Below are 26,135 nucleotides of genomic sequence, written 5' to 3' on the forward strand. Positions count from 1 at the left end.
AAATGCTTCCATACTTTTCACTTCACGTCTGAATGAGAGAAAAATATTGTATGGACAGAGAGAAAGAGGCAAAGCGAGAGGACTTACTCCGTCCTAAATATGTCCGAGAAAGCCTTTTTTGTATGGAGGTGTATGATGCTTATTTGATCATTCGTTAGTCTATTACAAATGAATTTATATGTGGATGCAGATGGCATTCCTCAAACGACTCAAGCCTTGTTTACATTGGCAGTGTGAAGTGACTCATCCTATTTTTTTGCATATCCGATTCGAATCGGCTATTTCAAAACACCTTTGTAGGTGGGTTGAAATCAGATACATATCATGTGACTTGTGTCTGAAAGGTCAAATCTGATTTATTTAAAGGGAGCCCAAATTGAGCATGTTCCCCATTATAAGTACTTGGGTTTTTGATTGACGATAAACTCTCTTTTAAAACACACATTGAAAAACGGAGAAAAAAAAAGCAGATAATTAATATTGGTTTCTTTTGTAGAAATACATCCTGACTCACTTTGGAAAGTAGAAGGAAGATTGTTCAAGCAACACTTCTCCCAGTACTTGATTATGGTGATATATTCTGCATGCATGCATGCGGCAGCCTCCGTTTTAAAACCTTTAGACTCAGTCAATGACTCAGCACTGCTTTTTATCACTGGGGACCATTTTCATACATATCACAGCATTTTGTATAGTTCTGTTGGCTGGGAGTCTCTGACTACCAGAAGGGGCCAGCATTGGCTACATTTTGTATATAAAGCAGTTCTTCAGAGACTCCCCTACTTCCTCAGCTCACATATTAATTGGAGATCCAGAAATGTTCAGACAAGGTCTCTGGACTGGCTGGTTCTGGAGGTCCCGCGGGTCTCCACTGAGCTGGGGGGGAAATGCTTTGAGTTTTTATGCCCCCAGCTCGTGGAATAACTTTCAGGCCACCTTGAAGCTGGAGTCGCTGGTCACCATTGGACAGTTTAGATCAATTTTGAGGGAGATGTGATAATTGTGTTTGTTTTGATTAATCTTATTGATGTTGTTATTTTGCTTTATGTTGTACTGAGTTGTGTGTTCAGGCTCAGAGGGCTCCCTTGAATGAGACCCTGGTCTCAATGGTGTCCCCACCTGTCTAAAAATAGTTACAGGGGAGAGGAGGGGGACGATTGAGCCAATTGTAAGCTGGGGATGATTAGGTGGCCATGATGGTATGAGGGACAGCTTGGGAATTTAGCCAGGACACCGGGGTTAACAGCCCTACTCTAACGATAAGTGCCATGGGATCTTTATGACCTCTCAGGACACCCGTTTAACATCCCATCCAAAAGACAGCACCCTACACAGGGCAGTGTCCCCAATCCCTGCCCTGGGTCATTGGAATATTTTTTTAGACCAGAGGAAAGAGTGCCTCCTACTGGCCCTCCAACACCACTTCCAGCAGCATCTGGTCTTCCATCCAGGACCAACCCTGCTTAGCTTCAGAAGCAAGCCAGCAGTGGGATGCAGGGTGGTATGCTGCTGGCTTTTAACCTAAATCCAATGACATGGTGAAATGTTTTGTTGATTTCACATTGAATTTACATTAGTTGACAACTCAATTAAATGTAAATCAAAACTAGACATTAAACTGATGTCTGTGCCAGTGGCGGTCGGTGCCATTTAAGATGAGGGAGGATGATAATTTTTTTATGAGCATGGCCTTATTTCTATTACAGCATATTGGATGACTCTCATTCATATTCCATTCATCCAGCTCAATGTAACATTGATAGGTTTAGGCTACTACATGGTACTTGAATTTTCCCTGTACCCATCATGAGGTTGTTACAACCTAGTCTATGATTTAAAGTTGACAGCGTAGGTGCAACTGAGAGAGAATTTTGAGTAATCAAGGTGACAGACAGTGAGTAACACATTCAATACCACCTTGCACTCTTGCCTGCAACTATCTGATCTAGAATGTAATCATTTGTCCAACAGTTTCAAATGAGAGATTCAGTTGGACAAATTCAGGTATGTTTATCGATGTTTCATTTGCTTCCGTTTTAGAAACTTTTTAACAGAAACTGCGGAATGAATACACCCCGATCACACACAGTTCATTTTCATAGCAACCAAATAAAAACAGCATGATCACTTTGCTTGTTGTTGATTGAATTCCTTGTTGCAACTATCTACATGCTCTCCTCTCACATTTTCCCTTCTCGTGGACTTCCTTGCACAACACACAAGCTGTCGTGACCAGGTGAAAAAAAACTTTCCAAGCCAAACCATATCATGGCCTTTACACACAGCCTACATCTTTGTCACATCATCGTCAACTAGAACTAACACATTAGTAAACCCGCTACAATGATGCAGTACAGTATACAGTCAGAAAGCAGTTTAGCAGTTACACCGGCGGGCCCGTGGGAATAAATTAATAAAACCAAAAGCTTACCTTGACTTGGAAGAGTTCCAGTGTTTGATAGCTGGCTATGGCTGGGTAACATAGCATCCCCCTCTGTTTGAGCCAGGTGTTTGAGTAGGCTGAACTAGCTGGCTGCATTTGTTAGTGAAAGTGAAAGTAAAAAAATAAATGTAAAAAAAGTACAACCAAATATAGTTCTCTCGCTTCTCCTTGATTTTGGAAGAAATTCATTTGTTCAAAACTGTTGAACTATTGTCTTTCTCACTCGAGTCAACGACCACAATTTATGCACTGCAGTGCTAGATAGCTGTATTTTATGCTTTCAGTACTAGATATGTTCTCTGATCCTTTGAGTGGACAACATGTCAGTTCACGCTGCAAGAGAATGGATGATGTCCTCTGGATATTGTCAAAATTACTGTGTAAGTTTATGGAAGGGGATGAGAACCATGAGCCTCCTAGGTTATGTATTAAAGTCAATGTACCCAGAGGAGGATAGAAACTAGCTGTCCTCCGCCTACACCATGGTGCTACCCTACAGAGTGCTGCTGAGGCTACTGTAGATCTATCGGAAAACAGTGTTTTAATTCATTGGTGAGGTGAGTATATTTAGTATAGTTTTATCTAAAAAGGACAACTTGTGTCCCAAAATACATTTTCATTAAATTCACTGAGGATGGTCCTCCCCTTCTTCCTCTGAGGAGCCTCCACTGGTCTTTGCTCAGTGGGATGTGTGGAAAGAATTTCAGTACATCTCAACCTGAAAACACATATTAGAGCTGTACATACAGATACCGAATGTACAGAACGCACACACTGATGCTCCCAGTGTGGCAAGACATTTCTACAGCCAGCCAAGTTGAATGAGCACCAGGTAATTCACACGGGAGACGCAATTAACGTGAGATTTGTGGAGATAATTTCAGCTTTAAAGAAAGCCTTGCAAGACACCATCAAATTCACACAAAGAAGAGGCTGTACTGTTGTGATGCGTGACATGCTAACCTCTCACCATTACCAATAACAGGGGAGGTTAGCATGTCTTGGGGGTATGATCTTTGACCCTATAACTTTATAACTCATAATTATTCACAATTCATTCAAGATTATCCATAATCATCAAATCAAATTTTATTGGTCACATACACGTATTTAGCAGATGTTATTGCAGGTGTAGCGAAATGCTTGAGTTCCTAGCTCCAACAGTGTAGTAGTATCTTACAATTCACAACAATGCACACAAATCTAAAAGAAAAATAATGGAGTTAAGAAATGTATAAATATTAGATTGAGCAATGTCGGAGTGGCATTGACTAAAATACAGTAGAATATAACACAGTATATACACTACCTTTCAAAAGTTTGGGGCCACTTAGAAATGTCCTTGTTTGCGGATTAAAACACATCAAAATTGGTCAGAAATAGTGTAGACATTGTTAATGTTGTAAAAGAAACAAAGAACTTTCTGAACCGGCAGCCCTGCAAGGGTTAACAGAGAAGGAGAGCCCGCGGGCCGCATCGGTGGCACTGTGTTATCCTCAAAGCGGGTGAAGGTGGTGTTTAGCTTGTCCGGAAGCGAGACGTGTCCGCAACGTGGCTGGTTTTCCCTTTGTCATCCGTGATTGTCATTACATCATTTACCATTCAATTCTATTGGACACAAAATAACCCGAAACACAACTAAAACGTTGCTGCCTTGCTATGTTGTTGTCTTAGGTCTCTCTTTATGTAGTGTTGTCTCTCTTGTTGTGATGTGCATTTTGTCCAATATTTAGCTTTATTTTTTAAATCCCAGCCACTGTCCCAGCAGGAGGCCTTTTGCCTTTTGTTAGGCCGTCATTGTAAATAAGAATTTGTTCTTTAACTGACTTGCCGAGTTAAATAAAGGTTAAATAAAACATGTCATAAAACAAACTGCAAATCTATCCGACAAGTTTGTAGAGTCACAAGCTTTGATCATTGCGTGCTTGGAATATGGGGCCAAATACAAAACTTTTAACTACTTTATTTCTAAGTATGTTTAGGGGTGTAAAAAATGTTGACCCCTACCTTTGAGAGAAAGTATTATTTGTTAAACAAAATCTTTTTCTGAGCGATTGTATTAGTATAAAATAATTTCACGTTTTTTTTTTGCATAAAATACAGCTCAGTATTTGAGTTATTTATTTTATACAGTTATTATTACAGACCCCACTGTATGTGTAAAGAATTTATTACAATTATCAACTGAGAATACACAAGCTCTCACACACAGGTAATGGTTAACACACAAGGAATGAGACAACCAAAACCCTTCAGCTGTGAGATATGTTTGAAGGGCTTCAGCTCCATCGGTTCTCTGAAAACACACGGAAGAATTCACACAGGAGAAAACATACATTTGTTTCAAATGCGGAAAAAACTCTCCATAAAGCTACTTTTGAATATCACCAGAAATTACACACTTGAGTGAAGCCCAATGCTTACGACTGCTGTGGAAAGAGACTTGTTACAAATTAATCTCTTAAAATACATGAGCTGATCAATACAGGTGAGAAAACCACACAAGCGGAGTGGTTGTGGGAGACTTTCAACTCATCAGTGATCCCAAAATGCGAGTCCATGAGAGAAGCCTTTCAAGCTGTGATGTCAGCGGGAGAAGATTCAGCCAAGCCATTCATGTCGCAGCCAACATGCAAGTGCACACAGGAGTCAGACCATACTCATGCAAGAGATGTGGAAAAGGCTTTTACGATTCAAGACACTTCAAATAAAAAATTAAAAACTGTCGGTAGCTACCGTTATCATCTGACCGCTCTTTCAGAGGTAAGAAATAAGAGAGTACATGCCAACCTGCATAACATGGACATCTAATAACTGTTCCCCAGTTTGAATACTAACAAATTGTTGTTTTTAGTTTTTAAAATTGGATTTCACAAATTATTCCATACATCTTGGCTTGTAAATGATTTATACTGATATTCACCTTATTTCTTAAAAGCCCATATTTACAACAGTTATAATCTTTGTAATAGTATTTTGGGTAGTTCAACTGGGCAAATAATTACCCATTTGGTTGTTTGGCCTTATGGAATGCTTTAGGCACAGGGGAGGATTGATAAATACTATTTATGCAGGGTGTAAACTAGGAGAGTGATAAGAGATTTTAAAAACAGTGATTTATAAAATAAAGTTTACTGTTAATTAAAAAAAAAAAAAGTGTTCGAAAAAGTATAAAATAAATAAAGCAATAACAGTGATACTGTTACTATATTGCATTTTTGTGTCTTTGTTGTAGTAGTCCTTTCTTATTGAGTGTCTCTGTGACATTTCTTTTCAGACTGCAGAATAGAGGTCGTCTCCTCTCCAGAGTGTTGCCTCTTCTGGTGCCGTTTTCTGTCATTAATTTGGGAGAAGCTTTGTCCACAGTCTGAGCAGTGGTACGGTTTCTCTCCAGTGTGACTTCTCATGTGTATTGTAAGAGAGTTCTTTTGGAAAAATCTTTTTCCACAGCAGGAGCACTGGAAAGGTCTCTCTTTATTATGCACCCTTCTCACATGAGTCATCACGTCACATGAACGAGAAAAAGTATTTCCACATTCTGAGCAAGGATAGGCTGCTCTTTCTCCAGAGAGTTTGAACTTGTGTGCTTGCTTGTGACACTTAAATGTTTTTTCAAGAGCAAAACTCTTCCCACAATCAGTGCAGTGGTATGGTTTCTCTCCAGTGTGCATTCGCTGGTGCCTTTCCAACTGTTGCATGTTTGTAAAACCCTCCCCACAGTCAGTGCAAAGGTATAGTACACTTCCAGTGTGTGTTCTTTGATGTCTTTCAAACTTTGCCTTGTTTAAGAAACACTTTCCACAGTCAGAACAGTGGAGTGCAAGGTCTCCAGTATGTACTGGAAGGTGTGATCTTAGTTTTGCCATGTCAGGAAATCGTTTATCACACCTTGAACAGTGGTAAGGTTTCTTTCCTGCATGAGTGTCTTGTGGAAGGTTTGCATTTTCTCCAGCATGTACATACATGTGTGTTTTTAGATCTTCTGGTTTGGAGAAAAGTTCATCACAAATATTGCAGTGGAAGAATGTCCCTTTCATATGCTTTCGCTGGTGGTGTCTTTTCAAATGATACGATTGAGAATAACTTTTGTCACAGTCAGGGCATTGGTGAGCCTTCACTCCTGTATGTGTTAGCTGGTGTGACTTAAGGCGATCTAATCGACCGAAACCTCTGTCGCAATCAGGGCAGTGGTAAGGCTTCTCTCCAGTATGTGTTCGTTGGTGTCTTTTAAGATCCCCCACTTGTCGAAAGCTCTTCCCACAGTCGGAGCACTGGTTTATTTCGGAGCAGTGATAAGGCTTCTTACCTGTATGAGTTTCTTGCTGAAGGTATGCCTTTTCTCCAGCATGTACATGCATGTGCGTCTTTAGATCTTTAGGTCTGGAGAAAAGTTCCTCACAATGATTGCAGTGGAAGTATTTCCCTTTCATATGCTTTCGCTGGTGGTGTCTTTTCAAATGATACGATTGAGAATAACTTTTGTCACAATCAGGGCATTGGTGAGCCTTCACTCCTGTATGTGTTAGTTGGTGTGACTTAAGACGATCTAATCGAGCAAAACTTTGTTCACAATCAGGGCAGTGGTGAGGCTTCTCTCCTGTATGTGTTCGCTGGTGTCTTATAAGATCCCTCACTTTTCTAAAGCTCTTACTGCAGTCGGAGCAGTAGTGAGGCTTTTCTCCTCCAGGACTGAAACCCTCAATCCACTCATCAGTGCCACCTGTATCTTGGGGCTCCTCTCCATTCTCCTGCGTTGTTTGGGGTTGTTGTGGTCTTTCTGAGTTTTGATTCTTCTCCGATTGACACTGGACATTGGCTGGGCATTGATGTTTGCTATGTGAACGCACACGGTCTACATTTGCCGCACTGCTGGCAGCTTTGAAGTTATTCTCTGGCAGGTCATGTTGCTTTTCCAAAAGTTCAGTTTGACGAATGCATGTGACAGCTTCATCCAGTGTTATTTCTGGGTCCATTTGTAATTGCTCAGACAGTCTTCTGTCATGTAAGCCCATGACTAGTCTGTCTCTTATCATCTCACTGAGCAGAGCTCCATAACCACAATGTTCTGACAAACAATGAAGTGCAGTGATAAAATCATCAGCTGTCTCTCCTGCTTCTTGTTGTCTTTGGTTGAATTTTGTTCGTTCTAATATTACATTCCTTCTAACTGCCAAATGTCCATCTTGCTGCTCATTATTAGAACTGTGGAAGTGTTCCCCCTCGATCAGGTTGTCATCTTGCAGGTCTTCTGAGGTGTCCATCTCCTCCGCCTGGAAATACATTTAAAATTGCATAATTACTAGTAGGCCTATTGTCTCTGTTCTCTCAAATAACATAATTTGTAATAGATAATATAGCCTACGTTTCATTATGATTAAAGTCCAAATTAGAATAGATAGCATATACAATAAATAGCTAAACAAATGACTTATGTCTATACATCTTTAGACTAGAAGCTAAGTCAAATCATTTGAAATACCTAGCAGTATCAACATGATAATGCTGATTTGTTGTTTGACATTAGGCTTAGAGATCACCATGATATAGCATATCGATTGCATTGGCTTGTGATCTAGGCTAGAGAAGGTTCATTGACAGTAGTAGTAGTGGACCTTTCCATGTAAAAAGCCCCAAGAGCACTAGCACATGAAGTGTCAAATGAAAGTTAAGAGCCTATAGTTCAGAAATTAAGGCATATCAAATGTCCAACCATTTTCCATCCAAAAAATATGGAATAAGGAAAGGCTTTGATTTTTGGTGTTGGATTCTAGCTTGAAATATACTTATTACCATACTAGAATGTATTTATTACTTTACATGTATAGGAAATTTATATGTTGGGGGTCAATTAATGGTGAATAGGAACACTGTGTATGGAAAGTTACATTGTGACAAGTAGAAGTGCAGAAAGTTCATATTCTGTTCAAACTTGTGGCTGAATATGAATATTCCTGAGCAAGAAGGCAAAGACAAACAGTCTAGTTTCAGTTCCTGATAAGGCAGGCCAGTTGCTTTGGAACTAGGACCATGGGGGATGTGTAACTCAACTCGAGATAAGGTCAACCGTTGAAGAGAGAAGACACTGGCTGGGAGGGGGGCTACAGGGGCCCACCCTGAAGACCACCTGATTACAGTCCCCACACACATTTCCACACCCATAAGGATCATAGGCAAGCCATGCCAATACCAGTAAGAGGAATCTACTTTGTTTCTGCCTAACAGAGAAGGATTTTTAATCTTAGACATGCAAGGAGATGACTTGCCTAGTCGGAAGGTATAAATATATGCTTGTGTGACTTGTATGTTGTGTCTGCAGCTAAAGCACCCAGAGGGTGGAATAAACTTGGTTTGAGCTTTTTCTAGTCACCCATTTGAGTTTCAGAATTTAACAGTTGATGTTGCTAGTGATTCACCGCGATTTAAAGTCAAACTGGAGAGTCCGAATCAGTGGAGCAGGAGCCGACACCAACAACAAGGCAGGCACAGTTCCTATATCTGTTTCCACTCATTCTGACATCTTGGGGAGATGAGAGTCGTAGGCTGAACACATATTATAGGATACAGACCTAGGAAACCTTTCTTCAGTAGTCCCATTGTGTTACGAACAGTCATAGGGGTAGGGTATGTTTTGCAAGGATAGGTCCAGAGTAGAGGTTGACCGATTAATCGGAATGGACGATTAATTAGGGCCGATTTCAAGTTCTCATAACAATCGGAAATCTGGATTTTTGGGCACAGATTTTTTTTTTTTATACACCTTTATTTAACGAGGCAAGTCAGTTTAGAACACATTCTTATTTTCAATGATGGCCTAGGAACAGTGGGTTAACTGCCTCGTTCAGGGGCAGAACGACAGATTTTTACCTTGTCAGCTCGGGGAATCCAATCTTGCAACCTTACAGTTAACTAGTCCAACGCTCTAACCACCTGATTACATTGCACTCCACAAGGAGCCTGCCTGTTACGCAAATGCAGTAAGCCAAGGTAAGTTGCTAGCTAGCATTAAACTTATCTTATAAAAAACAATCAATGACTATCATTGCTCCAATGTGAATTTAACCATAAACATCAATGCCTTTCTTAAAATCAATACACAAGTATATATTTTTAAACCTGCATATTTAGCTAAAAGAAGTCCAGGTTAGCAGGCAATATTAACCAGGTGAAATTGTGTCACTTCTCTTGCGTTCATTGCACGCAGAGTCAGTGTATATGCAACAGTTTGGGCCGCCTAATTTGCCAGAATTTTACGTAATTATGACATAACATTGAAGGTTGTGCAATGTAACAGGAATATTTAGACTCATTTAAACTCACCCGTTAGATTAAATACGGAACGGAATAAACGTTTTGTTTTCGAGGTGATAGTTTCCGGACTTGACCTAAGGCTTGTATTTCTGTGTGTTTATTATAGTTAAGTCTATGATTTGATATTTGATAGAGCAGTCTGACTGAGGAGTGATAGGCAGCAGCAGGCTCGTAATAGTCAAAGGTATATGGTTTAGAGAGAAATAGTCGACGCGTTATAATTCCTGTAATAACTTGCGGCTGAACTTGAAAGGGATTCCTTCGTTATTTTACCGTTCATGTCTTCCATAGAGAATGTCTTGATCTACTTCAAATAAGGTCTGTTTCGTGCTTAAACCGCCTCAGCGTTTTGATACTCGTGTAAATCTCACTAGGATAAGGTAACGTATTTTCATAAAGCCACTCTACAAAATGTTTTATCTTCGCTTATATTTAGCCAATATTGATCAGAGATACCTTGTTCTATGGATATCTACACAGTTATCAAATTGTCAAGGTGGTGTAAGCCGACACGAAACACAGACCTTATTTGAAGTCAATATAAAAATATCCGATGGAATAAATGAATGAAGGAACCGCTTTTCAGATTTTGCTGGAAGGTGTCATGGGGATTATGACTTGCACTTTGGTAGTCAATTCTTACCATGCCCATTATTAAAATAGGATTTCCTGCATATAGAAATTACATTCAACATTCATCACAGATAACTTAAGATCTATTTTTATTCAAACAGTTGAGAGTATTTATCTCCTAAGCAGACTCTTCAGTATCATTGACACTTCAGAGCTGTGTGTGTGTGTTTTACAGATGGCAGAGAAAAGCAGAGCACCAGTGTGGGACTATTACATGGAATTGGCACCAGGGAAAGCAAGGTGTCTTATTTGTGATAAAGATGTAAGCATGGGGTCAGCAACGGCTTAATCAAAAAATACCACCAACCTGTGGAATCACCTTAAGAACACCCATCCAAAAGCCCATAATATGTATTATATTAAGTTAAAATAAGTGTTCATTGAGTATTGTTGCAATTGACATTATTACAAATGTGTGTGTATATATATTGACATTATTACAAAAATGTGTGTGTGTACAGTGCCTTGCGAAAGTATTCGGCCCCCTTGAACTTTGCGACCTTTTGCCACATTTCAGGCTTCAAACATAAAGATATAAAACTGTATTTTTTTGTGAAGAATCAACAACAAGTGGGACACAATCATGAAGTGGAACGACATTTATTGGATATTTCAAACTTTTTTAACAAATCAAAAACTGAAAAATTGGGCGTGCAAAATTATTCAGCTCCTTTACTTTCAGTGCAGCAAACTCTCTCCAGAAGTTCAGTGAGGATCTCTGAATGATCCAATGTTGACCTAAATGACTAATGATGATAAATACAATCCACCTGTGTGTAATCAAGTCTCCGTATAAATGCACCTGCACTGTGATAGTCTCAGAGGTCTGTTAAAAGCGCAGAGAGCATCATGAAGAACAAGGAACACACCAGGCATTACCACTAAAGGATTCAGAAGTGGGTTTACTGAACGTTACTACTAAAGGATTCAGAAGTGGATATACTGAACGTTACAACTAAAGGATTCAGAAGTGGGTATACTGAACGTTACTACTAAAGGATTCAGAAGTTGGTTTACTGAACGTTACAACTAAAGGATTCAGAAGTGGGTATACTGAACGTTACTACTAAAGGATTCAGAAGTGGGTATACTGAACGTTACAACTAAAGGATTCAGAAGTGGGTATACTGAACGTTACCACTAAAGGATTCAGAAGTGGGTATACTGAACGTTACCACTAAAGGATTCAGAAGTTGGTTTACTGAACGTTACAACTAAAGGATTCAGAAGTTGGTTTACTGAACGTTACTACTAAAGGATTCAGAAGTGGGTATACTGAACGTTACTACTAAAGGATTCAGAAGTGGGTATACTGAACGTTACTACTAAAGGATTCAGAAGTGGGTTTACTGAACGTTACTACTAAAGGATTCAGAAGTTACTAATAAAGGATTCAGAAGTGGGTATACTGAACGTTACAACTAAAGGATTCAGAAGTGGGTATACTGAACGTTACTACTAAAGGATTCAGAAGTTGGTTTACTGAACGTTACAACTAAAGGATTCAGAAGTGGGTATACTGAACGTTACAACTAAAGGATTCAGAAGTGGGTTTACTGAACGTTACTACTAAAGGATTCAGAAGTGGGTATACTGAACGTTACTACTAAAGGATTCAGAAGTGGGTATACTGAACGTTACTACTAAAGGATTCAGAAGTGGGTATACTGAACGTTACTACTAAAGGATTCAGAAGTGGGTTTACTGAACGTTACAACTAAAGGATTCAGAAGTGGGTATACTGAACGTTACTACTAAAGGATTCAGAAGTGGGTATACTGAACGTTACTACTAAAGGATTCAGAAGTGGGTATACTGAATGTTACTACTAAAGGATTCAGAAGTGGGTATACTGAACGTTACTACTAAAGGATTCAGAAGTGGGTTTACTGAACGTTACTACTAAAGGATTCAGAAGTGGGTATACTGAACGTTACTACTAAAGGATTCAGAAGTGGGTATACTGAACGTTACTACTATAAAGGACAATAGGACACACAAGCGAGTATAAATGAATAAACAGTTGAGTCATCTACTTTATGAAATCACAGCCTGATGCGCTCACATCTGTAAATTCAACATCAATTGCATTGCTTTCGTTCCGTTTACTGTGAGCAGCAGAGGTGTACAGACAAATAACACAGTTCTAGCTAGGCTCCAAACATTTTGCAGTCTGGCTTCGTTTTTTTTAAGCTCGACAATGAATAACCAAAAAACTAAACCTGAGACAAAACTACATGCAAAGGAGGAACATGTACAGTGCCTTGCGAAAGTATTCGGCCCCCTTGAACTTTGCGACCTTTTGCCACATTTCAGGCTTCAAACATAAAGATATAAAACTGTATTTTTTTGTGAAGAATCAACAACAAGTGGGACACAATCATGAAGTGGAACGACATTTATTGGATATTTCAAACTTTTTTAACAAATCAAAAACTGAAAAATTGGGCGTGCAAAATTATTCAGCCCCTTTACTTTCAGTGCAGCAAACTCTCTCCAGAAGTTCAGTGAGGATCTCTGAATGATCCAATGTTGACCTAAATGACTAATGATGATAAATACAATCCACCTGTGTGTAATCAAGTCTCCGTATAAATGCACCTGCACTGTGATAGTCTCAGAGGTCCGTTAAAAGCGCAGAGAGCATCATGAAGAACAAGTAACACACAAGGCAGGTCCGAGATACTGTTGTGAAGAAGTTTAAAGCCGGATTTGGATACAAAAAGATTTCCCAAGCTTTAAACATCCCAAGGAGCACTGTGCAAGCGATAATATTGAAATGGAAGGAGTATCAGACCACTGCAAATCTACCAAGACCTGGCCGTCCCTCTAAACTTTCAGCTCATACAAGGAGAAGACTGATCAGAGATGCAGCCAAGAGGCCCATGATCACTCTGGATGAACTGCAGAGATCTACAGCTGAGGTGGGAGACTCTGTCCATAGGACAACAATCAGTTGTATATTGCACAAATCTGGCCTTTATGGAAGAGTGGCAAGAAGAAAGCCATTTCTTAAAGATATCCATAAAAAGTGTTGTTTAAAGTTTGCCACATGCCACCTGGGAGACACACCAAACATGTGGAAGAAGGTGCTCTGGTCAGATGAAACCAAAATTGAACTTTTTGGCAACAATGCAAATCGTTATGTTTGGCGTAAAAGCAACACAGCTGAACACACCATCCCCACTGTCAAACATGGTGGTGGCAGCATCATGGTTTGGGCCTGCTTTTCTTCAGCAGGGACAGGGAAGATGGTTAAAATTGATGGGAAGATGGATGGGGCCAAATACAGGACCATTCAGGAAGAAAACCTGATGGAGTCTGCAAAAGACCTGAGACTGGGACGGAGATTTGTCTTCCAACAAGACAATGATCCAAAACATAAAGCAAAATCTACAATGGAATGGTTCAAAAATAAACATATCCAGGTGTTAGAATGGCCAAGTCAAAGTCCAGACCTGAATCCAATCAAGAATCTGTGGAAAGAACTGAAAACTGCTGTTCACAAATGCTCTCCATCCAACCTCACTGAGCTCGAGCTGTTTTGCAAGGAGGAATGGGAAAAAATGTCAGTCTCTCGATGTGCAAAACTGATAGACATACCCCAAGCGACTTACAGATGTAATCGCAGCAAAAGGTGGCGCTACAAAGTATTAACTTAAGGGGGCTGAATAATTTTGCACGCCCAATTTCTCAGTTTTTGATTTGTTAAAAAAGTTTGAAATATCCAATAAATGTCGTTCCACTTCATGATTGTGTCCCACTTGTTGTTGATTCTTCACAAAAAAATACAGTTTTATATCTTTATGTTTGAAGCCTGAAATGTGGCAAAAGGTCGCAAAGTTCAAGGGGGCCGAATACTTTCGCAAGGCACTGTAATATATATATATATATATACACACATACATATATATATATATATATATATATATATATATATATATATATATATATATATATACATATACATATACATATACATATATATATATATATATATATACATATATACACATACATATATATATATATATATATATATATATATATATATATATATACATACATATATATATATATATATATACATATACATATATATACATATATATATATATATATATATATATATACATATATATATATATACACATATATATATATATATACATATATATATATATATATATATATATATATACATATATATATATATACATATATACATATATATATATATACATATATATATATATATATATACACATACATACATATATATATATATACATATATATATATATATACATATATATATATACATATATATATATATACATATATATATATATATATATATACACATACATACATATATATATATATATACATATATATATATATATACATATATATATATACATATATATATATACATATATATATATATACACATACACACACATACATACATACACACACAAACTTTTTATTTATTTATTATTATTTTATTTTTTTTGTAAATTTAAAAAAAACATTTTTTTAAATCGGCCGATTAATCGGTATCAGCGTTTTTTTGTCCTCCAATAATCGGTATCGGCGTTGAAAAATCATAATCGGTCGACCTCTAGTCCAGAGTGGAGTTGGGTCCCTGCGAGATCCGTGGGCGACCCCACGGTGAAGGGTAGATTCCGTGTCGGATAGGTCCCGGGTGGGGTTGGTTCCCTGAGAGATCCGTAAGTGGGACGAAGGTCCCAGGGGTTGAAAGCCCCAGCCGGGGTGGCCATAAAGTGTGTGTATGGATAAATTGTCATTCTTGTATACTAGTACAGTAAGATGTAGAGAAGTAGTCCATGTAGGAGGAGAAAAGCACAAAGTGCACACGGTGGAGAATAGCAGATATCTGTGCTTAAAGATGAAACATTGTCAGTGAGTGGGAATGTGGATGGTAGGTTGCCTGTAAATTCTGGAGGGCAGCCCCATCCATGGTGAGTCATCCACAATAGTCTGTGGTGAATTGTCATACAATACAACACAGTGTCGTCCAACACCAAAACTGTTCTGACGAGGGACAAATAATTATTAAGTGCCTACACTGTTACTACTCTCTGGGGGAGTGCATCTTTATAATAAAGCATTACATGCGTTATCGCATTTGCTGTCACTTTTGATAAATGGTGTTTTCCCGCTAATGGAACATTTGTGCTTATAGCCTACTGCCATGTGTGCATTTCTGCTCTTATAATTAGAGGTCGACCGATTAATCGGAATGGCCGATTAATTTGGGCCGATTTTCAAGTTTTTCATAACAATCGGTAATCTGCATTTTTGGACACCGATTATGGCCGATTACATTGCACTCCATGAGGAGACTGCATGGCAGGCTGACTACCTGTTACGTGAGTGCAGCAAGGAACCAAGTTAAGTTGCAAGCAAGCATTAAACGTATCTAATAAAAAACAATCAATCTTAACATAATCACTAGTTAACTACACATAGTTGATGATATTACTAGTTTAACTAGCTTGTTCTGCGTTGCAAATTATCGATGCGCTGCCTGTTAATTTATCATCGAATCACAGCCTACTTCGCCAAACGGGTGATGATTTAACATGAGCATTCGCGAAAAAAGCACCAATGTGTACCTAAACAAAAATAATTGCCAGAATTGTACATAATTATGACATAACATTGAAGGTTGTGCAATATAACAGCAATATTTAGACTTAGGGATGCCACACGTTAGATAAAATACAGAATGGTTCTGTATTTCACTGAAAAGAATAAACGGTTTGTTTTTTAAATGATAGTTTCCGGATTTGACCATATTAATGACCTACGGCTCGTATTTCTGTGTGTTATAATATTATAATTAAGTCTATGATTTGATATTTGATAGAGCAATCTAACTGAGCAATGGTAGGCAGCAGCAGGCTCGTAAGCATTCATTCAAACAGCACTTTCCTGCATTTGCCAGCAGATCTTCGCTGTGCTTCATGCATTGTGCTGTTTATGACTTCAAGCCTATCAACTCCCGAGATTAGGCTGGCATTACTATAGTGCCTATAAGAACATCCAATAGTCAAAGGAACATGAAATACAAATGTATAGAGAGAAAGAGCCCTTTAATAACCACAACCTAAAACTTCTTACCTGGGAATATTGAAGACTCATGTTAAAAGGAACCACCAGCTTTCATATGTTCTCATGTTCTGAGCAAGGGATTTAAACATTAGCTTTTTTTTTACAGCAAATATTGCACTTGCTTTCTTCTCCAACACTTTGTTTTTAAGAGTTAATTCAGTATTGTTGTAATTGTCATTATTACAAATATATGTAAAAATATATATATTTTTTTATAAATCGTCCGATTATTCGGTATAGGCTTTTTTTGGTCCTCCAATAATCGGTAATCGGCATTGAAAAATCATAATCGGTTGACCTCTACTTATAATGTGAAGAAATAGCCTAATAGTTTATCAACATTTTAAGCTAAACGTTCTGATCGGTTGCGTCAGCCACACTGCGTAAAAACGTTTTATTTTATGCTAGTGGTTGTATTAGTTTGGGATCTATCGCATCACACAACTGTCCCTGACTATGTTTGGAATATTTATTTGTAGCATAGAATAGGTTGACTTTTTTACTATGGAGGACAGTAGATGGACATAGGCTAGTGCTTTTGCGGTTTGTTAGGACTGCTCATCTTGTTGGCTGACGAAAAGTAAATGTGGACAGTTCTTACAATATCTTCAAAATGTACATCGGAAATAGATAAGGACGCGCACAGTTGCGTCCCCGATGTATCCGTCTTCACTTGTAGCCTGTGAGAAAGACCCGATCACGTGATGGTGAGCCATGTGAGTGAGATGCACTTCGGATTGCGCAGCACTCCGGGCCAAGGGCACAACGGCCACAAAAGGCAAGGATATTTTTAGGGTGCATAACAACCACAAAGGGGGTGCCCCTGTGAAATTCAAGGCATTAAGAAGTGCTTGTAAAATTGTGAGAGACTAATGAAGTGTGTACAGCCTGCACAAGAAAACAAAGCAGAGATCATGCCTTTTAAGCGACTTTTGTCAAATCATCATTAGTCGCATCACACAACTTTACAATGTATTAAAAATCAAACATATAGCCCTACGTTTGTAGAAAACTAAAGTTCCATTAATAACTCTAAATTAAGCATATAGGAGTACCTATTTCTTTGTTAACCGCTCAACACAGAATAGTCACGTGTGCGCTACCTGAAATCGTTAGTTCAATTGTATTATTCAAACTATAAAATATAATGTCATGGAATTCTAAGCAAATATTGTCTACTAAATGAACTAGTGTAGCAGCTCTTCGTTGTGCGTCAAGCATTGCGCTGTTTATGACTTCAAGCCTATCAACTCCCGAGATGAGGCTGGTGTAACCGAAGTGAAATGGCTAGCTAGTTAGCGTGCGCTAATAGCGTTTCAAACTTCACTCGCTCTGAGCCTTGGGGGGGTTGTTTCCCTTGCTCTGCATGGGTAACGCTGCTTCGATGGTGGCTGATGTCTTTGTGTTGCTGGTTCGAGCCCAGGTAGGCGCGAGGAGAGGGAGGGAAGCTATACTGTTACACTGGCAATACTAAAGTGCCTATAAGAACATCCAATAGTCAAAGGTTAATGAAATACAAATGGTATAGAGGGAAATAGTCCTATAATTCCTATAATAACTACAACCTAAAACTTCTTACCTGGGAATATTGAAGACTCATGTTAAAAGGAACCACCAGCTTTCATATGTTCTCATGTTCTGAGCAAGGAACTGAAACGTTAGCTTTCTTACATAGCACATATTGCACTTTTACTTTCTTCTCCAACACTTTGTTTTTGCATTATTTACACCAAATTGAACATGTTTCATTATTTACTTGAGGCCAAATTGATTTTATTGATGTATTATATTAAGTTAAAATAAGAGTTAATTCAGTATTGTTGTAATTATCATCATTACAAATACATTTTTTTAAATTTAAAATCGGCATCGGCTTTTTTGGTCTTCCAATAATCGGTATCGGAAAATCAGAAATCGGTCGACCTCTACTATGGAGTCCCAAAAACCAAGGCATTAATGTTATTGGGAAAGAATAATTGAATGTGACAATGGCAAAGATCTGCATGGCTCAGATTAAGTTAGTAGGTAATAAAGTCTGGGGTATGATACCACTCCTCTTTGTGTAGTGGTACAGGGGAGAGCTCACAGTAGAGAAAAGACCGCTAACTGAGCACAATATTGAGACTATTATGAGGATAAGTTGAATGTCATGCATACCAGGACCATGTATTTATTATGGGGTGCAGCAAAATTAAGTGTGTTAGACCATTTTAAAAACATTACATTCACAACAGATTTCATAACACATTAAGTGTGTGCCCCCAGGCCACTACTCTAAAACACAAAATCCATGTGCACATATGTGTATAGCGCTCATGTTATCGTGTGTGTATGCGCCTGTGTTCATCTCTCTAGCATCGTCCGGGTTAGTGAGGGCTTGGCCGGTAGGGATATCCTGGTCTCATCGCGCACCAGCGACTCCTGTGGCGGGCAGGGCGCAGTGCACGCTAACCAAGGTCGCCAGGTGCACGGTGTTTCCTCATTGGTGCGGCTGGCTTCCGGGTTGTATGCGCGCTGTGTTAAGAAGCAGTGCGGCATGGTTGGGTTGTGTTTTCGGAGGACGCATGGCTTTCGACCTTCGTCTCTCCCGAGCCCCGTACGGGACTTGTAGCGATGAGACAAGATAGTAATTACTAACAATTGGATACCACAAAATTGGGGAGAAAAGGGGGTAAAATAAAAAAAATAAAAATTAAATAAAAATAGTAGGCTATTGCTTCAAATCCTATTGCTTCTAACTTCAATATGCTCTTTAAATAAATAAGACCTACACCACTTTTAACAGCATTTTACTCAACACTAGTGAGACTCATTTCACCTATGGTAGGCCTACAGTATAACGAAAAATATGACGTGACTACGCTATATTTACAAACAGAGGATAGGATGGATTCTAAATTAATACCAAAATCCGCCTCATGGGTCTCCCGGTGGTTGCCGGCACGGGTATCTGTAGCAACTTATTTTGCATTGCAATGTGGTGACAGACAGCTTTGCCACTGGGGAGGCCCCATCCACAAAGTATCAAAATACAGAGAGGTGTTGGTAAAGGTATATTGTCCTGCTAATAGCCCATAATGGGCTATTATAAAACTGCACATGGTGTCCAGGTCAGGATAACCAAAACATTTCTTTATTAAAGACTATCAGAAAGAATGTTGGTACTTATTTATTTTGATCCAAAGCCATGAACGAGTGAGACACTCAGCTTTATGTAGGTACCGCTATATGACTGTGCCATCAACCTGATAATATGTAATGGTATTTTGGAGGTTATTTCGTTATCCAAAAAAAAAGTAAACGATTGTAATCTGAATAAAGGTCAAAATAAAATGTATTTCTGTTTTTAGAGGGAGAGAAACGCTGGGCCAATTGTGCACCGCCCTATGGGACTCCCAATCACTGTCAGATGTGATACAGAATAATAATAATAAGAATAATTTTTGTTGTATTATTTGTTTTGTCTTTTCTGATGGATTCAACTGAAATTGCAACCAATCACGTCCGGTTGTGATACAGTCAACCTAACTAAGAAATGCATTTGACGATAGAATTCTCCCACTACCCTCCGTCTAGGCAAGTCTATTGTCCAGCTACCTGCTAATAGCCATAATGGCGCTGTACAACGTGACCGTGTGTGTTTAACCTCTATAGGCTAGATGGGACGCTACCGTTCCACCTGACCAACATCCAGTGAAAGTGCAGGGCGCCAAATTCAAACTACAGAATAGTAAATATTTAACATTCTTGAAAATACACATGCAATATGTCAAAATAAAGCTTAACTTCTTGTTAATCCAGCCAAGGTGTCAGATTTCAAAAGGGTTTTACGGCGAAAGCATACCATGCGATTATCTGAGGACAGCACCCCATCAAACAAACACGACAATCATATTTCAACCCGCCAGGCACGACACAAAACTCAGAAATAATGATATAATTCGTGCCTTACTTTTGAAGATCTTCTTCTGTTGGCACTCCAAAATGTCCCATAAACATCACAAATGGTCCTTTTGTTCGATAATGTCCTTTTTATATCCATAAAAACTCAGTTTAGCTGGCACGCATCAATCAATAATCCACTCAGTTTCCCTCTGTCAAAATGCATTCAAAATGAACCCCAAACGTTACTAATAAACTTTTCCAAACAACATTTATAATCAATCCTTTAGGTATCCTAATAAGCAAATAAACAATCAAATTTAAGACAGAGAATCGTTATTGTATTTACCGGAGATAAACAACAAAGAACCAGCTTTCCTCCACGCGCTTGGAATCACTAAAGCCAAAATGGGAGACACCTAGAAAAACTAAAATGTCCAGGTCATTTTTCTAAAAACCAGCTTGAAACTCTTTCTAAAGACTGTTGACATCTAGTGGAAACCATAGGGAGAACTTGGGCGTATAATTAAAGTTTAGAGTGTTTTCTATCTATCTAAATCTACCAATTATATGCATATCCTAGCTTCTGGTCCTGAGAAACAGGCAGTTTACTTTGGGCATGCTTTTCATCCGGACGTGAAAATACTGCCCCATATCCCAAAAAAGTTAAGAGTATTTTCCAGTAAGCAACAATTTGTTTACCTTCATTAGACAACTTTGTTCCAATATTTCTGTAATTCAGAGAAATGTATTCCCACAGTAATTCGCAATGGATACATAACTAAATAAACATTGGCATTTTGAAAGAGTATTTTTATAAATTATTTTATTAACGAAAGCATAAAGATGCCATTATTAGTTATTGTTTTAGTTTGAACGTGCAGACTGGCACTAAGAACAGAGGGAACGTTTCCCTAGTCAACGCCATTATTAGTGCAATGCCCCTTGCAAATGCCCCTTAAACCCCACTGGGTAGCCCTCCCCATAGGTTAGGTCCACCTTCTGTGCGCAGCTCTGCGGCCCATCCCGTGCCCCCTGCCCTCGTGCCTTGAACCTTGCACGCTTCAGTGGATACAGCTGGAGAACTGCAAAGCAATTCCATTTTGCTCCACTTGGGAACCATGACCAATAAACGTTCACCTGCTAATAACAGGGTTAATAATATCTGTGAGAATATCCGAGGGGCTTTTATATCATTCTAAATTAATAAATCGCTTTGTTTAAAAATATATATTTTGGAGATTATTTTGTTTTCAAATAACGTAAAATGAGTTAGAAAATGGCTATTCTATTCTGGGGTGAGACATTGTTACTAATTTTTAAATAAAGCCAGTTTGTTATTTAGAATTATTTATTTATGTTTTTTAGAGGGAGAAAAACCTTCAGTCATCTCATGAGTCTCCCAGTTGAGACCAGCATGGGTATTGAACCAACATCTATAGCAACACAGCTTGCACTGCTATGCAGTATCTTAGACCATTGCTCCACTCAGGCACCGTACAGCGTGACCGGTCGGGAGTGCCCTACAGTACTACAGTAAGAGCAAAATAATCCTAACAAAATAAAACCTTAGTGTAACAGTTTTAGTCGTGCACAATTATCAGTTTCTATTTAGGTTTATGTCACCCATTCATCGTCAGACACAGTAGGACCCAAAAGCATAATCAGTGGTCTAACTCCCCCTTGCGCTGGTCTGGAGCAATGAAGTGGTGATGCAGGGCACCGTACTAAACCACAAATTACCACAAAGTGCCGCAGCATAATCACAAAACTTTTAGTGGAGCAACCACTGTAGTAGCAGAGATAATGTTGTCATTTCAGACGCTATTATCAACATTTAGTGAGGGGTTCATCGAGGAAAGCAAATTCTTGAAAGACTAGCCACAGATCCCTGTATACAGGAAGCCACCTCACCAGAAGGGAAGTTATCTGTGTTAGTAGCAACGCATCTCCTGCAGGGTGTGATTAAGAAACATGTCAGTCAGAGTTTTGTACAGTTGGACACTCTCCCAACACCACTTATCTTTCCACCATTCCAAACAGCCAGGCATGGGAACATCTCCTGTGAACCTGCAGCCTGAGGGGAATGTCTGGGTACAAGCATGAGGAGGTGTATAAAGCCTTCATTTTTGTGGTCCCAAGCAGAACAGTATCCCGAAGGTTTTGACCCAGGCTATGGGAGAGTGGGAAACGTCATGTAATCTAACTTCGGGTTTTGCCATATATGATTATGCATAGCTTAAAGCATTGCTAATGCAGCTCATTGTGTGTTTTCTTTTCAGGTCTTTTGCCATCACTCTCTTAGGAACACAAAAGGAAGAAGAGAAATTAAAGGGGTAGTGGCAGATAGGGGGGGAAGTAAGAGTGTGATTAGAATTGAGGACAGGGCCTTATGCCATGGAATCAGATTATTTAACCAGAGGCCATAAATCTCTGAGGTGTGAACATATAACACAAATGAATAAGAATGTTTTATTTTATGTTCATTTATAAGTAATCTCAACGTTTATATAAAATGTTAAACAGTATGGAGATACTATTCAATACTTGAAATATACTTATGTTACCAAACTAGAAGTTATTATTTTACATGTATAAGAAATGTATATGTTGGGAGTCAATTAAGTGTGAATAGGAACACTGTGTATGGAAAGTTAGTGTGAGAAGGGAAAGTGCAGAAAGTTCATTTTCAGAAAGTTCATATTCTGTTCAAACTTGTGGCTGAAAATGAATATTCCTGAGCAAGAAGGCAAAGACAAACAGTCTAGTTTCAGTTCCTGATAAGGCAGGCCAGTTGCTTTGGAACTAGGACCATGGGGGATGTGGAACTCAACTCGAGATAAGGTCAACCGTTGAAGAGAGAAGACACTGGCTGGGAGAGGGGCCACAGGGGCCCACCCTGAAGACCACCTTTCCACACCCATAAGGATCATAGGCAAGCCATGCCAATACCAGTAAGAGGAATCTACTTTGTTTCTGCCTAACAGAGAAGGATTTTTAATCTTAGACATGCAAGGAGATGACTTGCCTAGTCGGAAGGTATAAATATATGCTTGTGTGATTTGTATGTTGTGTCTGCAGCTAAAGCACCCAGAGGGTGGAATAAACTTGGTTTGAGCTTTTTCTAGCTGTCCATTTTAGTTTCTACTCTGTTTGTTCAGAACCTAACACTGGTCAAACAGATGGAAAAGGGGTCTTAGAAAACATCTAGACTTACTTGTAAATGCAAGTAAGTCTGTCACCAAAAACTCACATATCTTTAAGATATTTTCTAAGCTCACAGAAGTAAAAGTAGACCTACTTTCTCTTTCTGTCAGGTGGTGGTCAAAGCAAGATTGTGACATCTGGACACCCCTCCCTCTCCCTCTCTCCAGTTAATGTTAACTAACCCTGTGCTGACTGACACCTACACATTAGCCCCCTCTCTTTCCATTTACTGTAATCAGCATCCTCCCCCACTGAGCATCAACCAACCCTGGACGTTGAAAAATAGTTGAAATGTGGTCAGTTCAAATATGAACTAATCAGATGTCTGTTTCACAAGTTTGGACAGTACAGTAAAATAAAAGTAGGTTAGAGTATAGTCCGGTACAATAAAGTACTGTACAGTAGAGTTTAGTATACTAAAGTTCAGTATAATTTACTGTGTACTCTCCTGAACTATACTGTACTCTACACTACCGTGCTGTACTTTAATGTCCAAACTTGTGAAACTTAGATGTTTATGATAGGTACAGATTTGGTCTGGTCCAGACCAACCAAACTTGGTCTTGTTTGGGGACGGAACTCAGAATAATAGCCAGTGTGTAGAATACCCAAACATGCAAAGGAAGAAATTACATTTTTCTACCTTTTGTGTACTCAGGTTGCATCAACGTGAAGAGAATGACATTCATAATTATGGATTTCTGTATAGTACAGATCAGAGACCCATTATGTCATTCTGTTACCATCATTATGTTACTGGGAGTTAATCCAATTCACTTACTGTAGTTCAATATGGAAATATATATTGAAAAACGTGGTCACAAACTGATGGAGATTATACTGTCATTCAGTTAAAAAACGTTATCTGTACTGTTCCCGGGTAAATGTGTTTTTGTTCAATCTTCAGTGGAAATTGTTAAAAGTAGTTATGGTGCAAAGAGTTGTATGGTTTGTTTAACTTTGCAATCGATGGTTTTTGTTTGGCATACTTTTGAAGTGAAAAATTGGAGTCTCAGCGTCATTATGTTACCTTTGAATTGCCCGGCTCCTCTTCAGCTCGGGTCTCCTGCATTGTTTGGGGCAGTCCTGCGTCCTCAAGTTCCGCCATTTTCTATTATGTGTTTTGTATCCCAACAGAAGGGTTGCGGGTAAAACCAGAGGCTGCAAACCAACCAAGTCTGCTGTTCTATTCTATACACAATATCTGTGTCTGCTTTTGCAGGTAGCAAATTGAAGCTTTCGATTAGATTTGATTCAAAGTGGGGGGAAAAAATATCTCACACGACCGTTGTTGTGCTGCTGCACGTATATCCACTGTCTGGTATTCCTCTCTCACATCAGAACGTGTTACGGTTAAAAAAGAACAAGAAAATGCAGCAAGCCTAACTACCGACTGAGAACGAAGTGTCGTAAAATGCTTGCATACGTTTCACTTTACGTCTGAATGCAGAGTATTGATTTTCTAAAACCAGAGATGAAACATCGCGAGATTTCCGGGAAAGCTTGCGAAGCTGACAAGGCCGGGGTTTGTTGGGTTTAGAGAAGTCAATGAGAGACAGTGTTGATTTTAGCTTGTACATTTTGGTGGGGCAAACCCCCCCAACATGTTTTTGATGCATGCCACCAAAGCCACTACACAACACCAAGCAATACATTCATTGCATTATAACGGTGACAAAAGGTGCCCACAAACTGTTAGGGCCTACATAAATCTGTCCCAACAGCAGAGCTTTCTTTTCAGCACCATGGAGTGAATCATTACCACCACAACACCTGTCTATCAGCGAAACAGTTCATTCAGCCTAATTTGCTGCCTTGTTAAAAAACATTGCCGATAGAATTTGTTCTTAACTGACTTTTTAAATAATTGTAAAAAAATATATATATATATATACACACACACAGTGGGGCAAAAAAGTATTTAGTCAGCCACCAATTGTGCAAGTTCTCCCACTTAAAAAGATGAGAGAGGCCTGTAATTTTCATCATAGGTACACTTCAACTATGACAGACAAAATGAGGGAAAAAAAATCCAGAAAATCACATTGTAGGATTTTTAATGAATTTATTTGGAAATGGAGGAAAATAAGTATTTGGTCAATAACAAAAGTTTATCTCAATACGTTGTTATATACCCTTTGTTGGCAATGACAGAGGTCAAACATTTTCTGTAAGTCTTCACAAGGTTTTCACACACTGTTGCTGGTATTTTGGTCCATTCCTCCATGCAGATCTCCTCTAGAGCAGTGATGTTTTGGGGCTGTTGCTGGGCAACACAGACTTTCAACTCCCTCGAAAGATTTTCTATGGGGTTGAGATCTGGAGACTGGCTAGGCCACTCCAGGACCTTGAAATGCTTCTTACGAAGCCACTCCTTCGTTGCCCGGGCAGTGTGTTTGGGATCATTGTCATGCTGACCCAGCCACGTTTCATCTTCAATGCCCTTGCTGATGGAAGGAGGTTTTCACTCAAAATCTCACGATACATGGCCCCATTCATTCTTTCCTTTACACGGATC

General features: G+C 38.9%; 2 protein-coding genes across 2 annotated transcripts in view; both read right to left on the reverse strand.

Moving 5' to 3' along the window:
* LOC110495751 (gastrula zinc finger protein XlCGF26.1) overlaps positions 1–26,135 on the reverse strand; it is a 61,846-nt gene that overhangs the window by 25,623 nt on the left and 10,088 nt on the right. The window lies entirely within an intron of this gene.
* On the reverse strand, positions 5,598–25,055 carry LOC118936284 (zinc finger protein 436-like). The gene is made up of 2 exons (XM_021571158.2): positions 24,648–25,055; positions 5,598–7,713 (listed from the first exon to the last, which is right to left on the reverse strand). The coding sequence occupies exons 1-2, from the start codon at positions 24,723–24,725 to the stop codon at positions 5,689–5,691; spliced, it is 2,103 nt and encodes a 700-aa protein (XP_021426833.2). The 5' UTR covers positions 24,726–25,055; the 3' UTR covers positions 5,598–5,688.

The sequence above is a fragment of the Oncorhynchus mykiss genome, chromosome 18 (assembly GCF_013265735.2).
Source record: "Oncorhynchus mykiss isolate Arlee chromosome 18, USDA_OmykA_1.1, whole genome shotgun sequence".
NCBI lineage: Eukaryota > Metazoa > Chordata > Actinopteri > Salmoniformes > Salmonidae > Oncorhynchus > Oncorhynchus mykiss.

Coding starts and splice junctions, on each gene's coding strand:
- LOC118936284 (XM_021571158.2), bottom strand. CDS start 24,725: ATGGCGGAACTTGAGGACGCAGGACTGCCCCAAACAATGCAGGAGACC. Junction 7,714..24,647: donor AGGAGCCGGGCAATTCAAAG/GTAACATAATGA, acceptor ATGTATTTCCAG/GCGGAGGAGATGGACACCTC.